At 44.9% G+C, this 20,070-nt stretch overlaps 1 protein-coding gene and 1 pseudogene across 2 annotated transcripts; one reads left to right on the forward strand and one right to left on the reverse strand.

Annotated features, from left to right (window-relative positions):
* Positions 1–777: 777 nt before the first annotated feature.
* Positions 778–19,469, reverse strand: OAS1 (2'-5'-oligoadenylate synthetase 1). 2 transcript variants are annotated; one of them, XR_011542390.1, is made up of 7 exons: positions 18,390–19,142; positions 17,268–17,556; positions 6,659–6,843; positions 3,229–3,461; positions 2,422–2,575; positions 1,773–2,020; positions 778–1,280 (listed from the first exon to the last, which is right to left on the reverse strand). XR_011542390.1 is itself a non-coding variant. In XM_070628842.1 (6 exons), the coding sequence occupies exons 1-6, from the start codon at positions 18,564–18,566 to the stop codon at positions 1,122–1,124; spliced, it is 1,197 nt and encodes a 398-aa protein (XP_070484943.1). In that variant the 5' UTR covers positions 18,567–19,469; the 3' UTR covers positions 778–1,121. The 2 variants fall into 2 exon arrangements, 1 of the variants encoding a protein (XP_070484943.1); XM_070628842.1 differs by lacking the exon at positions 1,773–2,020 and having other exon boundaries at positions 18,390–19,469.
* On the forward strand, positions 10,492–11,433 carry LOC103545707 (dual specificity protein phosphatase CDC14B pseudogene; annotated as a pseudogene).
* Positions 19,470–20,070: the final 601 nt, after the last annotated feature.

A 20,070-nucleotide genomic window follows, 5' to 3' on the forward strand; every position in this document is an offset into this window, starting at 1 on the left:
ATTCATTTTGATTCAATCGATATCTCAAAAAATTGTCAGTTTAACATACGATCAATATAAAAAATGATCAGTTGTCAAGAATGTGATGTTCCTTTTTTCTTTATTGTACAAAGTCTTAGAAACCCAGTGTATATCTTACAATTACGGCACATCTCAGTTTGGACCAGCGACATTTCAAGTGCTCAACAGCCCCAAGCGACTGGTGACCACTGGGTGAGACAGGGCAGTTCTAAAATTTTCCCTGGATAAATGGTCAGAGATGTAGACAGAAGATGAACCAAAGATGCTTGCCTCAGAATTATTTGTAATTGAAAATTGGAAGAATCCTAAGCTATCCAATATTAAAACGTTCCCCACGAATGCCAGCTCCGCAGGCAGAGGTTTTGAGGATTTTTGTCTGTTTGGTTCTTTGTCGTGTTCCTAGTGCCCAGAACAAGGCTTGGCACATAGTATGTGTTCAATAAATTTTTATTATTTATTTTTTTTTGAGGAAGACTGGCCCTGAGCTAACATCTGTGCCCATCTTCCTCTACTTTATATGTGGGACGCCTGCCACAGCATGGCTTGATGAGCAGTGTGTAGGTCCGCACCCAGGATCCGAACCTGGGGACCCTGGGCCACCAAAGTGAAAGTGTGAACTTAACCACTATGCCACCCGGCTGGCCCCTCAATAAATATTTTTAGTTGAATCAATGAATACACACACAAACACACACACACACACACACACACATACTTCTTGGCACTGTGCCCTGAAGTTAATAAACACCCAACAAATGGTATCTGCTATTATTTTTATTGTTATTGATAATAAATTGGACCATAACCTTCTCACCAGGCACACAGAAGAAAGTCAAGGCTGAGTTTCCACTCTTTTGTCTAAACCTCAACTGTTGCCTCTCAGAGAATATTGTCAGAAAACAGGCTGTGGCGGGATGAGGCTGCGGGCAGCGCTACCTAGGGAGGGCGAGAAAGAGGGGAACAGCAGGAAGAGGGGTCAGGAGACCCGGATTCTGGTCCTAGGACTGATGCCAAGTCACAGCCGATAAGATCCCGCCCAGGAAATGAGGGGGCTGGCCCCCCCCGACTCTGGAGTCCTCTCCTCCACGCTGCGCCGGCGATCAGAGGATGGTGCAGGTCCAGTTCTCTTCCGCGTCGGGAGCGGATGCCCTCTGGGGCGTGCTGCCGGTCTGCGGGAATTCAGGGCGCCGTCCGTGGTCGCACTGGTAATATGCGCGCTCAGCCCAGGTCAAAGTGTCGTCCTCGCTGTCTTCTTCAGGCTGAAGCAAGCACACGATCACGTTGGAGAGCTGCCCTGGGTCTCAGCGAGCATTTATGGGGGACACTGTGACGTGCCACCTGCAGCCCCCTCAAGGAAGGACCTGCAAGCCCCGGCTGCCGGGGAGGCCGTGAGCGGACGGACTTCAGCGGCCGCCCCTTGGGGCTGCCTCAGTGGCAGGGCGCCCCGCGCTGAAGACCACGCCCCGCCTGAGCGCCCCGCCCGGTGACCCATCCACGGCGGGTATAAAGGCCTGGCCGCCTCGGTCTGCTAAAGGTCAGCTCCGAGGGCCGTTTGAGCTCCAGGGCTGAGACTGCCCCCGGGCTGCAACCCAGGTGGACTTCTCCCTGTGCCCGCCCGCTCCTGCTTCCTTCCCCTCCCTTCCGCGGGCCTTGATTCCAGTGGATCACCGCTAACATCGTGCGCTCTAAACTCCCAGGGAACCCACCTAGGACGTCATCACCCCCCACCCCCGCATGAGGAAGACCCCTACCCTGGGAGTGGAAAGATCCAAGTTCGAGTCCTTGTGCCCCACTTAGCTGTGTGACACACCCATGTCAGTCAGCTGCTCTGAGTCTCCCATTTGTCACGTTAAGTAGGGGGGGATGCAAGGCAGGCTGTTTAGCATAGTGGGTTGGGCACTGGCGTTGGAGTCCACCGAGTTGGAATCCCAGCTCTACCAGTCCCTAACTGAGTGTCCTCGAGCAGGTGACTTCACCTCTCTGAGCTTCCTTTTCTCATCTGCAAATGGGAGTAGAAAACATACCTCCCGGGGTGTTATGAGGATTTAATGAAACAACGTGTGTTAAAGGTCTGAGGACAGGACCCCAGCCCAAAGCGGATATTCAGTGAGCGGTGGGTGTTTATCATTATTATTAGTGGGGTGCGCCAGCAGCAGCTGTTACAGAGTTACCCCCAGGCAAGGCAACGTTAATTAAAGAACGAACTCTGGACAAGGGATGTGAAAATTCCAGGAACCCTCCAAACGGGGTCAAAATGACTGTAAAGTATGAAGCACAGCCTGAAACTCAATGAATGTGAGCAACCTCTAGCAATGAATGTGAGCAACCTCTAGCAAGAAGCAGGCCCCAAGCGGCAGGGAGGCGGGGGAAGGTTGGCAAGGAGGAAGCTGAAGGTCTCACCCCCACGTCCCAGGAGCCCACTGGAGACCCGTCCCAATTCTTAAAGCACGGGTAACTCAGCCAGGCTCTCGCCTCCTGTGCCAGCCGAGGCCAGCTGCGTGGGTCTCCACCACCAACGTTTCCTGTGGGGTCAGCCGGGTCCAGAATCACAGGCCTGAAAAGCAATGTTTAGAGAGGGACAAGTGAAGGAGTGTAGATGCTCCTGCAGAGCAAACGCCAGCCTGGGGCAGGCTGGGACCCAGGGCAGGAGGACCAGCCCAGTGGGGCACTGTTGCCTGGGGTGTGTCCTGAGTGCCCCACCCCACGGTGGGCAGTAAGCATGAGGAGAAGGAGCCTCACACTGGGGCCTGACAGACCTGGGGTTGAATCTCACCTGGGCCCTTTATTAGTGGTGTGCCCTTGGGCAGGTCGCTTGACCGCACTAGCCTCAGTTTCCTCATCTGTGAAACGGGGAGAGCTGAACACACCGACCTCAAAGGATGTGGCATGAGGATTGAGACAAGGCGTGTGGAATGCTCAGCATGTCTGTGTCAGCTGTTTCACTCACTTTCTCTTAAGGTTTGGACAAGCGCCTTACCTCTCAGAACCTCAGTTTACTCATCTATACAGTGGTTGGCATGGTGCCTGCCTCACGGGGCTGGAGGTTGTTAAAATCAAATGGTAGCACTAAAGTGTCCAGCTCAATGATTGGCAACAGAAGATGACCAGTAAATGTGGAGCCCTCCCACATCCTCCATTTCCAAGGGGCTGTGTCTGGCTCCGGGCGTTCATTGATGTGGAGAGCTGAGCCATGTGGGGACAGAATACCTGGGTTTCTTGAGCTGCCTTTTCAGGTATTGTCCAATAACAGGGTCATCAAAGTTGTAATACTTTGTCCAGTAGATGCAAAGCTGCTGGTACTTCAGGACTAGTTCCAAGACAGTCCGAAATCCCTGAGCTGTGTTGAATTCTGTTTGTCTGCTTCCCTGTTCCCAAGCATAGACTGTCAGGAGCTCCAGGGCGTACTGTGCTGGCAGTGGTTTCCCAAGTTTATCCTTGCACTGAGAAGAGGAAAAACAATTGGGAAAATGGGCTTGTCCAGCTTTCGTGTAAAGCACACTTCCCGTGGGCCAAATTCACAGCCTGCCACCTGTTTTAGTAAATAAAGTTTTCTTGGAGCAAAGTCACGCCATTCATTTATGCATCGTCTGTGGTGGTTTTCACGCTACAAAGACAGAGTTGAGTAGTTGTGACAGAGACTATGTGGCCCACAAAGTCTAAAATATTTACTTCCTAGCCCTTTATGGAAAAAGTTTACTGACCCCTGGGTAAGGGCTTCGGCTCTAGATTCTGACTGATGTGGGTTTGAATCCTGGCTCCACCATTGTCTGATTCTGAGCAGACAACTTAGACTCTTAGAGCCTCTTTTTTCTCATCTGCCAAGTGAATGGTAATAGTAGCACCTACCTCAGAAGGATACTCGGAGAATTAACTAAGACAAAGGACTTGTAGAGTTCCTAAGAGCCTACAGAAGCCAACAAATTTTTTTCCAAAGGAAGATATATAATCTAAAGCCTCAAACTATTTTCACGTACAATGACCAGCACGTAAATAACCAGGTACACAAGGAAACAAAATAGCAAGAGCGATAACTAACAGAAAAGAGAGAAAATAGTAATAAACCCACAAAACTTTAAATATTGAAGGATCAAATACAGACTTTAAAATAACTAGGAATATTACATTCAAAGAAATAAATGAAGAGCTTGAAATAGTAGGGACTCAGAAACCATAAGAAGTAATGTGGCAGATTTGGAAAAGAACGAAATAGAAATCCTAGAACAAAAAATTACAACTAACTGCAATTAATAATTCAACAGCAGATTAGACAGCTAAAATTAATGAATTGGAAGGTAGATTAGAAGAAACTATTCAGAATAAAACATGGAGAGACAAAAAGATGGAAAACATAGAAGAGAGTGTAGAGATATGGAAGATAGTGTGAGGAGGTCTAACGTACATTTACTTGGAGTTCCAGGAGGCAGAGAGAGAAAGAGGCAGAGACCATATTTTAGGGGAATGGCTGAGAATTTCTGAAACTGATAAAAGACATCTCTCCACAGATTCAGGAATCCCAATGATGAACCCAATGAACCCCAAGCAGGACAAATGAAAAACAGTCATCATGAAGACACATCAGATTGAAACTAAACAAAATCAAAGACAAAGAGAAAAATATAAATGCCCCCAGAGGAATAAGACAGATCACCCAAAAAGGAGCCACAGTTAGACTAACAATTGACTTCTCCCTAGTGACACTGAAAGATGGAATGATATATCCATCTACTGAAGTGACCACAAACCCATCAACGATGAGGGTAAAGTCAAGACATTTTCGGAGAAACAAAAACGGAGAGCGTTTACTATTAAAAGACCGTCACCAAAGGAAATCTTAAAGGACACACTTCAGGAAGAAGGAAAGTGATCCTAGATGGGAGGCTAGAGATGTAGGAAAGAATTGATAGTGAAGAAAGATAAATGTGTGGGTAGATTAAATGAATATTGGCTCTGTAAAACAATCATAATGCATTGAGGCACTCGAAAATGGAGAGAGACGTGAAATACATAACCATAGCAGCATATCAGTTGGAGGTGGTCATGATGGTGGTTAGTGGAGTTAAAGTGTTGTAAGTTTCTTCTATTATTTTACAGGATAGAAAGAAGAAAGGATGCAAGGAAGGAAGGAAGTGAGGGAGGGAGGGAAAGAGAAAGAAGGAGAGAAAGAGACAATTCTTTGCTGTGCAGGACTGTCTTGATCATTGTAAAATAACTAGTTTCTTGGTTTTTTTCCATTAATTATCTTGTCCATTCTTGTAGCATTCTTGTCCCCCGTCACCATGGTTACCACAACTGTCCTCATGAATGTTCAATATGTCCCTGGGGGCAGTGTTGCTCTAGTCAAGAACCACTTTTGTAAGTACTAACATGCTTGGGCTCCCTCATCAAAATGCCTGGAACAGCAAACTGAGATGTCTAGCAAATACTGATTGTCTTGCTTTGCCTAAAGTACTGTTTTTAAAGCAGGAAGGTTATCCTTAATTACTCTCTTTCACTCACTCATTCATCCAAAAATATATAGAATGCTCGTTATATATTAGGCAAACTCTTGAGTCAGAAGACCAAAATTAAAGCTTTTAATTTTGAAAGAGCCATCTCTTAGTTTCTCTTTCTGTAAAATGGGTTTAATAATAATACCTACCCTTACCCAGCTCACAGAATCACCATGAAGATTAGATAAGATATAGGACATTTAAAAGTAAACAGAAATGCATATCACACCCAGAAAAGATTAAATACAAATGTGGCACGAGCTAAGCACTCGATACGTGTTAGCTTTTATGATGTGTGCTCTTGTGGTGGCTCAGAGAAACCACATTTATTGGGACCAACATTTTCCCGGGCGCCATGTCATGTGGTTTATTTTGCAAGTGAGAGAACAGGAAGCATGAAGGGGTTAAGTTGCTTGCCCACGGTCAGACAACCAAGAAGTAGATAGAGGAGGATCTGAACACACGTCTGAAGCCCTGGTTTTTCTCTCTCCACCTTGTGAAGAGTGTGGTAGACTCTGTGAGTGAGTGTGTGTGCGTGTTTTGTGTTCGTTAATCCATTCAGCAATTGCTTATGGAGCACCTATTATGTGCCAGGCACTCTTCTAGGTTCTGGGGCTAGAGCAACGAACAAAACATACAAATCCCTTCCTTCATGTACATTTTTAGTTAGGAGACAGACAATAAAAACCAAATAGGCAAATGCAAAGGGCTGGAGGCTGGAGCAGGGTTTTCCTCTTGGAGTAACAAGAAGGAGGACAGCGTGGCCTGGGGGGGTGGCCCGCTCAGAGAGGTCGGAGGGCAGAACCCTGTGAGTGGCACAAGGTGACTCAGAGCAGGGGGAGAGTGACAGAGGTGCTGACAATTGATGAATTATGGATCTATTTCAAATATAGGACCAACATCATTTGGTGACTGGTTTGATGGGGGTGTGTGTGAAAAAGTCAAGGAAGATGCATGGTTTTGGCCAGAGCAACTAGAAGGATGAAGTTACCATTTCTCCTCCCCCGCCTCCCCCTCCTTCCTCTTCCCTGCCCACTCCTCCTTCTCTGCCCCTATCCCCCACCTCTTCCTCTTGTCCTCACTTTCTTCCTTCTCTCCCTCCTCCTCCTCTCCTCCCTCCCTCCCCTAGACTGGATGGAGGGCCATACCTTTTGGTACCAGTGCTTGACCAGGCGGATGAGGCTCTTGAGCTTGGTTGGCCGCTGCCTCAGGAAGGCTCGCTGCAGCTCCGTGAAGCAGGGGGAGAACTCTCCCTCCTTCCCCAGGGACTGGCATTCTTTGATGAGTAGGACATATATGTCAGGGTCAGGTCTGTACGATGTAGTCACCTGACCTGTTAGGGATGAATCCATAACTTTAAGATGCCAGCTCTTGAGAGTTGGTGTCAAGATGGCAGCATAGGTGGACTCTGAAGTCACCTCCTCCCACGGACACAACCAAGTTACAGCTATTCTTGGAACAATTACCCCTGAGAAAGAACTGAAAACTGGATAAAAAGAACCCGTGCAACAAAGGGCAGTCCTGACTGAAGTGGAAGAGGCAGAAATTCCTTTCTGGAGAGAAAAAAGCCACCTTCGCAAGCCAGAGAGATTCACGGCTGGCCAGGAGCAATCCTAAGGTACGCAGCCTCTCCTGGAGGAGCAGGGGACCTAGGTGGGGAGTGTTACTGCTATAAGCCTCCTTTGGACTCAGCACAACTGAGAAAGTCTCATAATATCTGGCTTTGCTGTCTATTAACTGCAACGGGGAATACCCCTAGAAAAGCTATTGGACATAAGCAGAAAAAAGCCAGCTCTTAAAGGGCCCAAGCACAAATTGACCCATTTCAGAATGCAAGCTAAAGTCAGCAGAAAGAAAAGTGCACACTTTGGTGAAAAGAGACTCAGCTGATAGGCTCTGGGTGCATCTCAGTGAGAGGTGATACCTCTCCAGGGTTTGAGACATTGGCAGCAGCCAATATTGTGACCTAGTAGAGGTGTAGTGACACAGATGCTGGCAGACACCATTGGAGTTCTTTCTCTGACCTGTTAGCCCAGGGTCTGCCCTGTGCACTAGAGCATTGATTTAATCCAGCTCAGCCAGGACAGGCAGCCCACCCTAGCGACTGGCCCCACCCCACAGGAAGCCCTCGGGCAACTTGTCAGCCTGCATAGACTGGGTGCCCGGATCCTCTGCAGGCAGGCGAGTAGGTCTGCCTCTGTGGGGCAGGGCGTGAGTGAGGAGTGGGTGGAGTGTGTGGGTGTTGGTGGAGTTTGTGGGGGCCTCTGCAGTGGGGCAACTGGGTCAGAATCAGTGGGCTGGGAAGTGTGCATGGGGTAGGACTGTGTTGACGGTGTGTGTGGGCCTGTGAGCTGTGGGGCTTGTCAGCTGCAGAAGACTTCATGCTTCTCAAATAGCCACATAGGGGATCGGCCCCACCTCCCAAAGTCTGAAAGAATTGGGTGCTCCTGTGCCTGGGGCCAGTCCCACTCAGCTGCAATCCTGAGAGAGCTGAAAACAGCCTTGCAGGTGGGAGCCCTATAGCAATTGTAAGCCCCTGAGCCTAGCAACCAGCTTCGCTGGGGTCCTACTCACTTATCAGAAAAACTGCAACAGGAACTTACTATTAGACCTTGCAGCCACCTGTGCTGGGGCTCCCCACACCCAATAAAGTGACCGAAGGGTCCGTAGCACCCACATGCAGCTGAGCATTACAACCAGCCAGCCAGGTGGACAGCCTAGCCTCCCAGGGCACCTGCAGCAAGCGCAAACCTGTCACAACAGAAGGACACATGTAGCCCACACAGAGGTCACTCCTGGAACATTTGGAACTTGTCATGAGAGGGAAGCACGCTGCTGGGCCTTATAAGGCATTTGTTACATAAGGCCACCTCTCTAAGATCAGGAGACGTAGCTGACCTACCTAATACATAGATATGTGCACAGAGAAAGAGGCAAAATGAGGAGACAAAGGAATATGTTCCAACCAAGGGAACAGGAAAAAAAAACAGGAAAAAGAACTAAATGAAAGAGAAATAAACAATCTACCTGACAAAGAGTTCAAACAAAAAGTCATAAGGATGCTCACTGATCTTGGGAGAAGAAGGGATGAACTCAGTGAGAATGTCAAAAAAGAATTGGAAAATATATAAAAGAACCAATCAGAAATGAAGAATACGATACTGAGAATGAAAAATTCACTAGAGGGACTCAATGGCAGAGTACATGATACAGAAGAATGGCTCAGTGAGCTAGACGAAAGACTAGAGGAAATCACCCGAGCTGAATGGATAAAAGAAAAAAGAACTAAAAACAATGAGAGCAGTCTAAGGGAACTCTGGGACAACATCAAGCACACTAACATTCATATTATGGGTGTCCCAGCAGGAAAGGAGAGAGACAAGGGGGCAGACAGTCTATCTGAAGAAATAATAGCTGAAACCTTTCCCAACCTAAGGAAGGAAACAGACATCTAGGTACAGGAAGCACAGAGAGCACCAAACAAGATAAACCCAGAGAGGCCCACACCAAGACACACTATAATTAAAATGTCAAGAATTAAAGATACAGAGAGAATCCTACAAACCACAAGAGAAAGTCAACAAGTGACATACAAAGAAAACCCCATAAGGCTATTAGCTGACTTCTCAGCAGAAATGTTACAGGCTAGAAGGGAGGAACATGATATATTTAAAGTGTTGAAAGGAAAAAACCTATAGCTAAGAATACTCTACCCGGCAAGGTTATCATTCAGAATGGAAGGAGAGATAAAGAGTTTCCCAGAGAAGCAAAAATTGAAGGAGTTTATCACCAAGAAACCAGTTTTACAAGAAATGCTAAAGGGACTTATTTCAGTGGGAAAGAGAAGACCACAAATAGGAATAAGAAAATTATTGAAAAAAACAGGGCAATAAAATTACTGGTAAAGGCAAAAATATAGTAAAGGTAGCAGATCAACCACCTGTGAAGATAACATGAAGGTCAAAAGACAAATCACTAAAATTACCTATTTCCATGATAAGAAGGTAATGGATACACATACACACAAAATAAGAGGTCAGATATGATATAAAACATAAAATGTGGGAGGAGGGAAGTAAAAGAGTAGAGCTTTTAGAAAGAGGTCAAACTAAAGAGACTATTAACTCAGTATAGATTGTTATCTACATAGGTTATTATATATGAACCTCATGGTAATCACAAACCAGAAACCTATAATAAACACACAAATAATTAAGAGACAGGAACCCAAGCATAATACTAAAGAAAGCCATAAAACCACAACAGAAGAGAGCAAGAGAAGAAGAAAGGAACAGAGGAGAATATCAAAACACCCAGAAAAAAAGTAACAAAATGGCAAGAAGTATATGCTTATCAACAGCTACCTTAAACGTCAGTGGGCTAAATGCTCCAATCAAAAGGCCAGTACGATAAAAAAAAAACAAGACCCGTATATATGTTGCCTACAAGAGACACATGTCAGGCATAAAGACATAAACTGAAAGTGAAGGGATGGAAAAAGATACTCCATGCAAATAGCAAAGAAAAGAAAGCTGGGGTAGCAACACTTATAGAACACTAATAGATATTAAAACAAAAACTATAACAAGAGACAAAGAAGGCCACTACGTAATGATAAAGGGAACAATCCAATAAGAGGATGTAACACTGGTAAATATCTATGCATCCAACATGGGAGCACCTAAATATATAAAGCAATTCTTAAGAGACGTAAAAGGAGAAATAGTGACAGACAATAGACACCTCAAAAATACAAACGATTGGCCTTCCGGCGCGGCGGCCGGGCTGTTCCGAGGCGCGCGTGCCTCTGGCTGCGGCGCGGGCGGGCGGGCCGGGCTGCGCTCCCCGCCGCCGCCGGGGCGGGGCCGTCGGGGCGTCCTGAGCTCCGGGGCGGCGCCGCCCGCGTGGGCTCGCCCTTTAAACTCCGCCGCGAGCCGTGGGGTGTGGGCGGCGCAGCCCGCCCTCCGGATGCCGCGGAGTCATGAGCCGGGAGGGCGCGGGGGCCCCCAGTGGTGGCCGAGGTGATCCGAGATCGCCTTTGTTTTGCCATTCTCTACAGCAGACCAAAGAGTTCATCAAATGTACATTATTTCAGCATAGATAATGAACTTGAATATGAGAACTTCTACGCAGATTTTGGACCACTCAATCTGGCAATGGTTTACAGATATTGTTGCAAGATAAATAAGAAATTAAAGTCCATTACAATGATAAGGAAAAAAATTATTCATTTTACTGGCTCTGATGAGAGAAAACAAGCAAATGCTGCTTTCCTTGTTGGATGTTATATGGTTATATATTTGGGGAGAACACCGGAAGAAGCATATAGAATATTAATGTTTAGAGATACATCCTATATTCCTTTCAGAGATGCTGCCTATGGGAGTTGCAGTTTCTACATTACACTTCTTGACTGTTTTTATGCAGTAAAGAAGGCAATGCATTATGGCTTCCTTAATTTCAACTCATTTAACCTTGATGAATATGAACATTATGAAAAAGCAGAAAATGGAGATTTAAATTGGATAATACCAGACCGATTTCTTGCCTTCTGTGGACCTCATTCAAGAACAAGACGTGAAAGTGGTTACCACCAACATTCTCCCGAGGCTTATATCCCATATTTTAAGAATCACAATGTGACTACCATTGTCCGTCTGAATAAAAGGATGTATGATGCCAAACGCTTTACGAATGCTGGCTTCGATCACTATGATCTTTTCTTTGCGGATGGCAGCACCCCTACTGATGCCATTGTCAAAGAATTTCTGGATATTTGTGAAAATGCTGAGGGTGCCGTTGCAGTACATTGCAAAGATAGTTGATTAAGAAGACAAGGAATATATTTATTTTAAGAGAAGTTCAACATTGAAAAAGAAAAAAAACAGCAAACCTGGGGAACAGCCAAAATGTAATCTCCAAAGATACCACATTATAAGATTCAAATGTCCAATTTTCACTAAAAATTCACAAGGCATACTAAGAAACAGGAAAGTATAGCTCATTCAAAGGAAAAAAGGAATCCACAGAAACTGTCCCTGAGAAAGACCAAATGGTGGGCTTACTAGACAAAGACATTAGAACAGCTGTCTTAAAGATACTCAAAGAGCTAAAACAAAATGTGGACAAAGTCAGGAGAACAATGTATAAACAAAATGGAAGCATCATTAGGAAGTAGAATACATAAAAAGGAACCAAAAAGAAATTCTGGAACTGAAATGTATAGTAACTCAAATGAAAAATTTACTGATGAGATTCAAAAGCAGACATGAGCAGGCAGTAGAAATCATCGGTGGACTTGAAGATAGGACACTTGAAATGATCAAGTCTAAGCAGCAGAAAGGAAGAAAATTGAAAAGTGAACTGAGTCTAAGGGATCTCTGGCACACTGTAAAGTGGACCAGTGTGTGGATTGTGGGAATCCCAAAAGGAGAAGGGAGAGAAAGGCACAGAGAGATAATTTGAAGAAATAATGGCTGAAAACTTCCCAAATTTGATGAAAGACATGCATGTAACTATCAGAGAAGCTCAGCTAACTCTTAAGCAGCATTAAACTCAGAGACCTACACCAAGATACTTTATAATCACTCCAGAGTCAGAGACAAGGGGATCTTGAAAGCAACCAGAGAGAATCGACTTATCACATACAAGGGGTCCCGGTAAGATCATGAGCAGATTTCTCCTCAGAAACCTTGGAGGCCAGAAGGCAGTGGGTGGATATAGTCAAGGTATTGAAGGGAAAAAACTGTCAACCACAAATCCTATATCTGGCAAAGCTGTCCCTCGAAAATGAGGGAGAAATTAAGACATTCCCAGATAGTTATAAGCTGAGGGAGTTTGCTACCACTAGGTGTACCCTGCAAGAAATGCTCAAGGTTCAATGAAAGGACACTAGACAGTCACTCGAAGCCCTGTGAAGAAATAAAGATCTCTGAGAAAGTAAATACATGGACAATTATGAAGGCTAATATTATTGTAACCTTTGTTGTAAACTCTTGAATCAAAAGACAGAGATGGAAAGAATGGCTTAAGAAAATAATAATCCAACTATATGCCATCTAAAAGAGGCTCGGTTCACATCCAAAGACACAAATAGGTTGAAAGTGAAAGGATGGGAAAAGATGTTTCATGTAAATAGTAACCAAAAGTGAACAAAGGTGATTAGACTAATATCAGACAACGTAGACTTTTAATCAAAAAAGATTACAGGAAACAAAAAAGGACATTATATATTAGTAAAAGGTTAAATACAGCAAAAAGATACAACAATTATAAACATTTTACATTCTTAATAACAGACCTAAATATGTGAAGGAAAATTGGCAGAATTGAAGGGAAAAATAAACAGTTGTACAATAATAGTTGGAATTTTAATATCCCACTTTTAGTAAGGGACAGAACAACCAGACAGAAGATAAGGAAATAGAGGACTTGAACAACACAGTAAACTCGTGGGATCTGGCAGCGTAGAGAGCGCCGTGCCTGCCAGCCACGGAGCGCACACACACACAGCCTGCTACTGGTGGGGGCACAGCAGTGTGAGTTTGTCCATGCCACTGAACTGCACACTTCACAGTGGTTCAAACGACCTCCAGAAAGCAACCGTAAAGGGACATGGGTCATGGGGCCAGCCCCGTGGCTGAGTGGTTGGGTTCGCATGCTCTGCTTCAGTGTCCCAGGGTTTCTCCGGTTTGGATCCTGGGAGCACACATGGCACCACTCATTAGGCCACACTGAGGCGGCGTCCCACATGCCACAACTAGAAGGACCCACAACTAAAATATACAACTATGTACTGGAGGGCTTTGGGGAGAAAAAGGAAAAATAAAATCTTTTAAAAAAGAAACATGGGTCTTTGAATTACCTGACAAAGAATTTAAAACAGTTGCCTTAAAAATGCTCAGTGATGCTAAAAGGAAACATAGAGAAGTAAATGAAATCAGGAAAATGATGTATGTACAAAAATGGTAAATTTTATGTTATGTATATTTTACCATAATTAAAACAAACAGAATTCAAAAAAAAAATACAAACGATTGTAAGAGAATACTGTGAAAAGCTATACGCCAACAAAGTGGATAATCTAGAAGAAATGGATAAATTCTTAGACTTATACAACCTTCCAAAACTGAATCAAGAAGAAATGGAGAATTTGAATAGACCAATTGGCAGTAAAGAGGTCAAAACAGTAATCAAAAACTTCCCAAAAAATAAAAGTCCAGGACCAGATGGCTTCCCTGGTGAATTCTACCAAATGTTCAAAGAACACTTAATATCTGTCCTTCTCAAAATCGTCTGAAAAGTTGAAGGCGGAGGGGAGCTTCCTAACTCATTCTAGAAACCCAACATTACCCTGATACAAAACCAGAGAAGGACAACACAAAGAAAATTACAGGCCAATATCACTGATGAACATTGATGCAAAAATCCTCAACAAAATACTAGCAAATCAGATACAACAATACATTAAAAACACCGTACACTGTGATCAAGTGGGATTTATTCCAGGGATGCAGGGATGGTTCAACATCTGCAAATCTATCAACGTGATACACCACGTTAACAAAATGAAGCATAAAAATCACATGATCATCTCAATAGATGCAGAGAAATCATTTGACAAGGTATAGCACCCATTTATGATAAAAACTCTGAATAAAATGGGTATGGAAGGAAAGTACCTCAACATAATAAAGCCCATAGACGACAAACCCACAGCTAATGTCATCCTCAATGGGAGAAAAACTGAAAGCTATCTGTCTAAGAACAGGAACCAGAGAAGCGTGCCTATTTTCACCGCTCTTATTTAACATAGTATTGGAAGTCCTAGCCAGAGCAATTAGGCAAGAAAAAGAAATCAAAAGGATCCAAATTGGAAAGGAAGAAGTGAAACTGTCACTATTTGCAGATGGCATGATTTTATACACAGAAAACCCTAAAGAATCTACTAAAAAAAATTTTAGAAATAATAAATGAATACAGTAAAGTTGCAGGATACAAAATCAATGTACAAAAATCAGTTGCATTTCTATACACTAACAACGAAGTAGCAAAAAGAGAAATTAAGAATACAATCCCATTTACAATTGCAACAAAAAGAACAAAATACCTAGAATAAACTTAACCAAAGAGGTGAAAGAGCTGTACCTGAAAACTATAAAACATTGTTGAAAAAAATTGAAGAAGACAAAGAAATGGACAGGTATTTCATGCTCTTGGATTGGAAGAATGAACATCGTTAAAATGGCCATACTTCCTAAAGCAATCCACAGAGTCAATGCAATCCCTATCAAAGTTCCAACAACATTTTTCATGGAAATAGAACAAAGAATCCTAAAATTTAGATGGAACAACAGAAGACCCCGAATAGCCAAGGAATCCTGAGAAAAAAGAACAAAGCTGGAGGTATCACACTCCCTGATTTCAAAATAGACTACAGAGCTACAGTAACCAAAACAGCATGGTACTGGACAAAAACAGACACACAGATCAATGGAACAGAATAGAGAGCCCAGAAATAAACCCAAACATCTATGGACAGCTAATATTCAACAAGGTAGCCAAGAACATACAATGGAGAAAGGAAAGTCTCTTCAATAAATGGTGTTGGGAAAACTGGACAGCCACATGCAAAAGAATGAAAGTAGACCATTATCTCACACCATACACAAAAATCAACTCAAAATGGATTAAAGACTTGAATGTAAGACCTGAAACCATGGAAATTCTAGAAGAAAACATAGGCAGTGCGCTCTTCGACATCAGTCTTAGCAGCATATTTTCAAGTACCATGTCTGACCGGGCAAGGGAAACAATAGAAAAAATAAACAAATGGGACTACATCAAACTAAAAAGCTTTTGCACAGCAAAGGAAATCATTAACAAAACGAAAAGACAACCTAACAATTGGGAGAAGATGTTTGCAAACCACATATCTGATAAGGGGTTAGTATCCAACATATACAAAGAACTCATACATCTCAACAACAAAGAACTAACAACCCATTTTAAAAATGGGCCAAAGATCTGAACAGAGATTTCTCCAAAGAAGGTATACAGATGGCCAACAGGCACGTGAAAAGACGTTCATCATCAATAACTATCAGGGAAATGCAAATCGAAACTACGATGAGGTATCACCTCACTCGGGCCAGAATGGCTGTAATAACAGGACAGGAAACAACAAGTGTTGGAGAGGATGTGGAGAGAAGGGAACCCTCGTACACTGCTGGTGGGAGTGCAAACTGGTGCAGCCACTATGGAAAATAGTATGGAGATTCCTCAAAAAATTAAGAATAGATCTACCATACGATCTAGCTCTTCCACAGCTGGGTATTTATCCAAAGAACATGAAGACACGAATGCATAAAAGATACATGCACCCCTGTGTTCATCATACCATTATTCACAGTAGCCAAGACTTGGAAGCAACCTAGGTGCCCATCAGAGACAAATGGATAAAGATGTGGTATATATACACAATGGAATACTACCCAGCCATAAGAAACGATGACATCTGGCCATTTGTGACAACATGGATGGAACTTGAGGGTATTATGCTACATGAAATAAGTCACAGGGAGAAAGTCAAATGCTGTATGAAACAACACCAAATACATAGAGACAGATTGGATTGGTGGTGACCAGAGGGGAAGCGGGGATGGAGCAGGGCAGAGGGGGTGACTAGGCACACGTGTGTGGTGATGGATTGTAATTAGTCTTTGGGTGGTGAACCTAATGTACTCTACACAGAATTCAAAATATATTACGATGTACACCTGAAAGTTATATAATGTTATAAACCAATGTCACCGCAATTAAAAAAAAAATGTCAGCTCTTCTCTGAGGTTCTTTCAGTTGCTCTGGGGAGACAAGCTCACTGGCCGTGGGTGTGGTGGAAAGGGCAGCAGGCTTAGAGCCAGGAAGCCTGAGGTCCATCCCCAGTCCTTCCTTCTCCCATCTCCTCTGCCATCGCCCCGTCCCAGCCGCCCTCATCTCTCACCTGGACCACAGCAGAGCCTCCTGGCTGGTTCCTCCACAGCCCACGCAATAGTATTAGTTTGCATGGCGTCCGACAGATGTCACTGTTTCCCTCAAAAAGATGTACACTCTGACCTGTGCACCACTGTGAGTTCACTGGGGTGTCCGGGGGTGCCTGGTGCACAGTGGGGGAACTCACGCTTGTAAACATCTATAGGTACCGGGCCCCGTGTAAGGGCTTATGTAGTTGATCATTTAATACTTAAAATAATAGTGTGACACAGGTAATGTAGTTTTATCAGTTTTCCTAATGTAGAAATTGAGCCTCTCAGAGGTTCTGCCTCCTGTCCAAGTGCTCCTGCAGATTACCTAGAGATCCGAACCCCCAGCAGAAGTTTGAGGAGGTTTCTTCGTGTTTTGGGTGAAAGATGAAATCAACGTATTGACTTTATGCCAGAGCTGCGCTGCCTCACTTTAGAAAAATAAAATCCACACCCTTCGCCACACGTAGAGCTAGGCAGCCTGGCAGCTGTTCTATAGGAAACGTCTTGCCCCTACATTGTGCCGGTTTGCTGTTTACTGTTGCTCCCGTGGCTGATTATAACCCTAGTCATTCTCGCCCCAGGAGAGAGACTAAGATCTCCTCCTTGTTTTGGAAGGATGCTCCGTTTTGGTGATACTCTCAAACTGTGGGAGATTTCTGCTAGAAATACGAAAAGAGAGAAAGGGGTCCCGACATAGGACAAAGGCTGGAGCCTCTGTGCCTGGAGGGCTCACCTAGGACATCAAAGGCAGGCAGGACATCAAATTCCACCCCCTCATTGAGCTGGGGCGACGTGAGCACGAAGCTGAGCGCGCGGGGCCTCGCCCACTGCTGCCCCTGGACCTCGAACTCCACGTCAAACCTCTTCTCTCTTTGACAGGCTTCCAGCTGCCTCCGAATCTCCTTGATGAACTCTGCTCGGCGCTCAAACTGCTCCCGGAAACTCGTGAGGTAGTCAAGGAAGACGACGAGGTCAGCATCGGATCGGCCTCTGAGGGTCGTGCCTTTGCCTGAGGAGCCACCCTAAAGCAGGTGAGAAGGAGAGCTCACCTTTACCGGGAGGAGCCCCCCCTCAGTAAAATGACCATCACCAGACAACAATCACTGACATTCTTGAGCGCCAGCCCCGGTCCGAGGGCATTTCCAGTCTTCACCCCTCCAGCGCCCACGAGGATTCTGCCATCGACCTACGGTTGTTGTGAGTTCCCACTTTACAGACGAGGAAACATGCTCAGAGAGGTCGTGTATCGGCCTGATCACACTGCGAGTAGGGGGGCAGAGATGCAGTTTAAACCCTGGCTGCCTTGTTCTTGAGTCTGTGTTCTTTACTCCCTGTCTGCTACTACCTTATACTGTTATACACTGTAGACCAGCCCAGGCTTCCCCGCCTTGTTTTACTGAATCTGCACAATCTATAAGGTACTGGGAATTATGGACCAGGAAACGGAGGCACAGAGAGGTTAAGTGACTTGCTCAAAGTTTCACAGCCATAGGTGCTATCTCCTTTCAAAACTTATCCTCTTAACCAGTTCATGATCCTGCAGAAACAGTGACTCCCCAGCCTGGCTATTAATTAGCAGATGGTTGATCAGAGCTGAGCCTCAGTTTCCCCATCTCTGAAATGGGTGTGGCCTCAGACGGTGGTTTACAAACTTCACCCGGGCATTTGTTAAAAAATTACAGATGTGGGGGCTCAGCCCGGAGGCTATTTTAACAGCTTGTGGTTCTGCTCTTCGTGTGCTTACATCAGACAGCCCCAGTCCCGCCCCGGACGTTTTGCTCTCTCCCTTCCTCTCTGGAAACTCTTGCCCCTGGAGCCAACCCCTCCCCAGGGAGGCGGGCGGCCCTGAGCTCACCTTCACCACTTTGGACACCCGCACAGGGGGAGCGGCACCTCGGAAACACCTCTCCTTCAGGAAACTGCAGATAATGTCGATGGCTTCTCGGACCTGCCTGCGGAACCGTGTGTCTGGCAAGAGATAGTCTTCAATGAACTTGTCCAGATTCCTGGCTGGGGTCTTTTGGAGCTCCATCGTGACGCCCGGTTGGGGACAGAGGAGCTGGTGGCTGCACGACTGGCTCCCAGAAACTGTCAGCCTCTCTCTCTTACGTTGCCTGAGTCTGGGCTGCTGTTGGTTTCGTTTCCTTGGAAGCAGGAAGTCGTCTTCCAAGTCTGGGCTGCCGTTTGGTTTCGTTTCCTTTGCCTCTTAGCAAACCAAACATTGCTTTCACCTCTGAGCCGCGTCTGCCCTCCCAGCTCGTTCCTCCACTCCCTGAAATTCGCGGTTCTTTAACCAGCAGCCCGGAGCGTCGAGCCTTTCTTCAGACTGTCCTCGGGAAATGTTGCTTTGTCACCCTCATTAGGATCTCATCCAAGAGAAATCATAATTAAAAACGGATTTTTTAAATTTCCTTCCTTGTCTTTTTTTGTTGCTGACAAAATTGTTTTATAGTCTGCTATGATCTTTACAGCAGCGTGTGCATATGAGAAAAAGAAAAAAGGCAGAAAAATCAGGAAGCGTAAAGATCACCCACGATCCTCAAACCCGAAGACGACCACTGCAGACATCTTGGTACCGGCCTTCTCAGACGCGTTTCTAGGTTAAGACACACACACACACACACACACACACACACACACAGCTCTCTCTTCTGTTTTATAAAAATGGCATCCCATTATGCTTTTTTTCCTTTTGATTATTAGACATTATTTCTTACAGCAGTTTTATGTTTACAGAAAAACTGAACAGAAAGCACAGACTCCCATATGCCCCCTCTCCTTCCACCCGTAATTTCTCCTGTCATTAACATTGGCGTGGTACATATTTTTACAACTGATGAATTGACGTACAGTCATGCACTGAATAACGACGTTTCAGTCAGTGACAGACCATATACACGATGGCGCCCCCATAAGTACCACACGGTCCAGATGTGTCGGAGGCTGTACCATCCGGGTTTGTGTAAGCAACGCTATGATGTTTGAACAACGACAAAATCACCTAATAAGGCATTTCTCAGAACGTATCCCCGTCGTTAAGCGGTACCTGACTGTAGATATATCATTATTAACTAAAGTTTCTAGTTCCCATTAGGGTTCTCTTTGTGGTGTTTATTCTGTGGGTTTGCCAAATGCATAATGTCATGTATCCACCATTATGAAATGACACGGAATAGTTTCACCACCCTAAAAATTCGTTTGTTCCGCCTGTTCATCCCTCTCTGAGTTCAGATCTTCCTTTCCAATCTATGCGTTCAAAGCCAAAAATTTCCCTCAAGCACTGCTTTCGCTGCATCTCACAAATTTTAATTGTTTTTTTTTCTGAGGAAGATTCGCCCTGGGCTAATATCTATGCCAATCTTCCTCTGTTTTTTAGTATGTTGGGCTGCCAGCTCAGCATGGCCACTAACAGAGCAGGGTAGGTCCGTGCTCAGGAACTGAACCCAGGCCGCCAAAGCGGAGCGCACTGGACTTAACCACGAGGGCACCAGGGCTGGCCCAAATTGGTTGTTTTTTCTTTTTCTTTTTTTGGAAGA

Source organism: Equus przewalskii, chromosome 7 (genome assembly GCF_037783145.1).
Source record: "Equus przewalskii isolate Varuska chromosome 7, EquPr2, whole genome shotgun sequence".
NCBI classification, from domain to species: domain Eukaryota; kingdom Metazoa; phylum Chordata; class Mammalia; order Perissodactyla; family Equidae; genus Equus; species Equus przewalskii.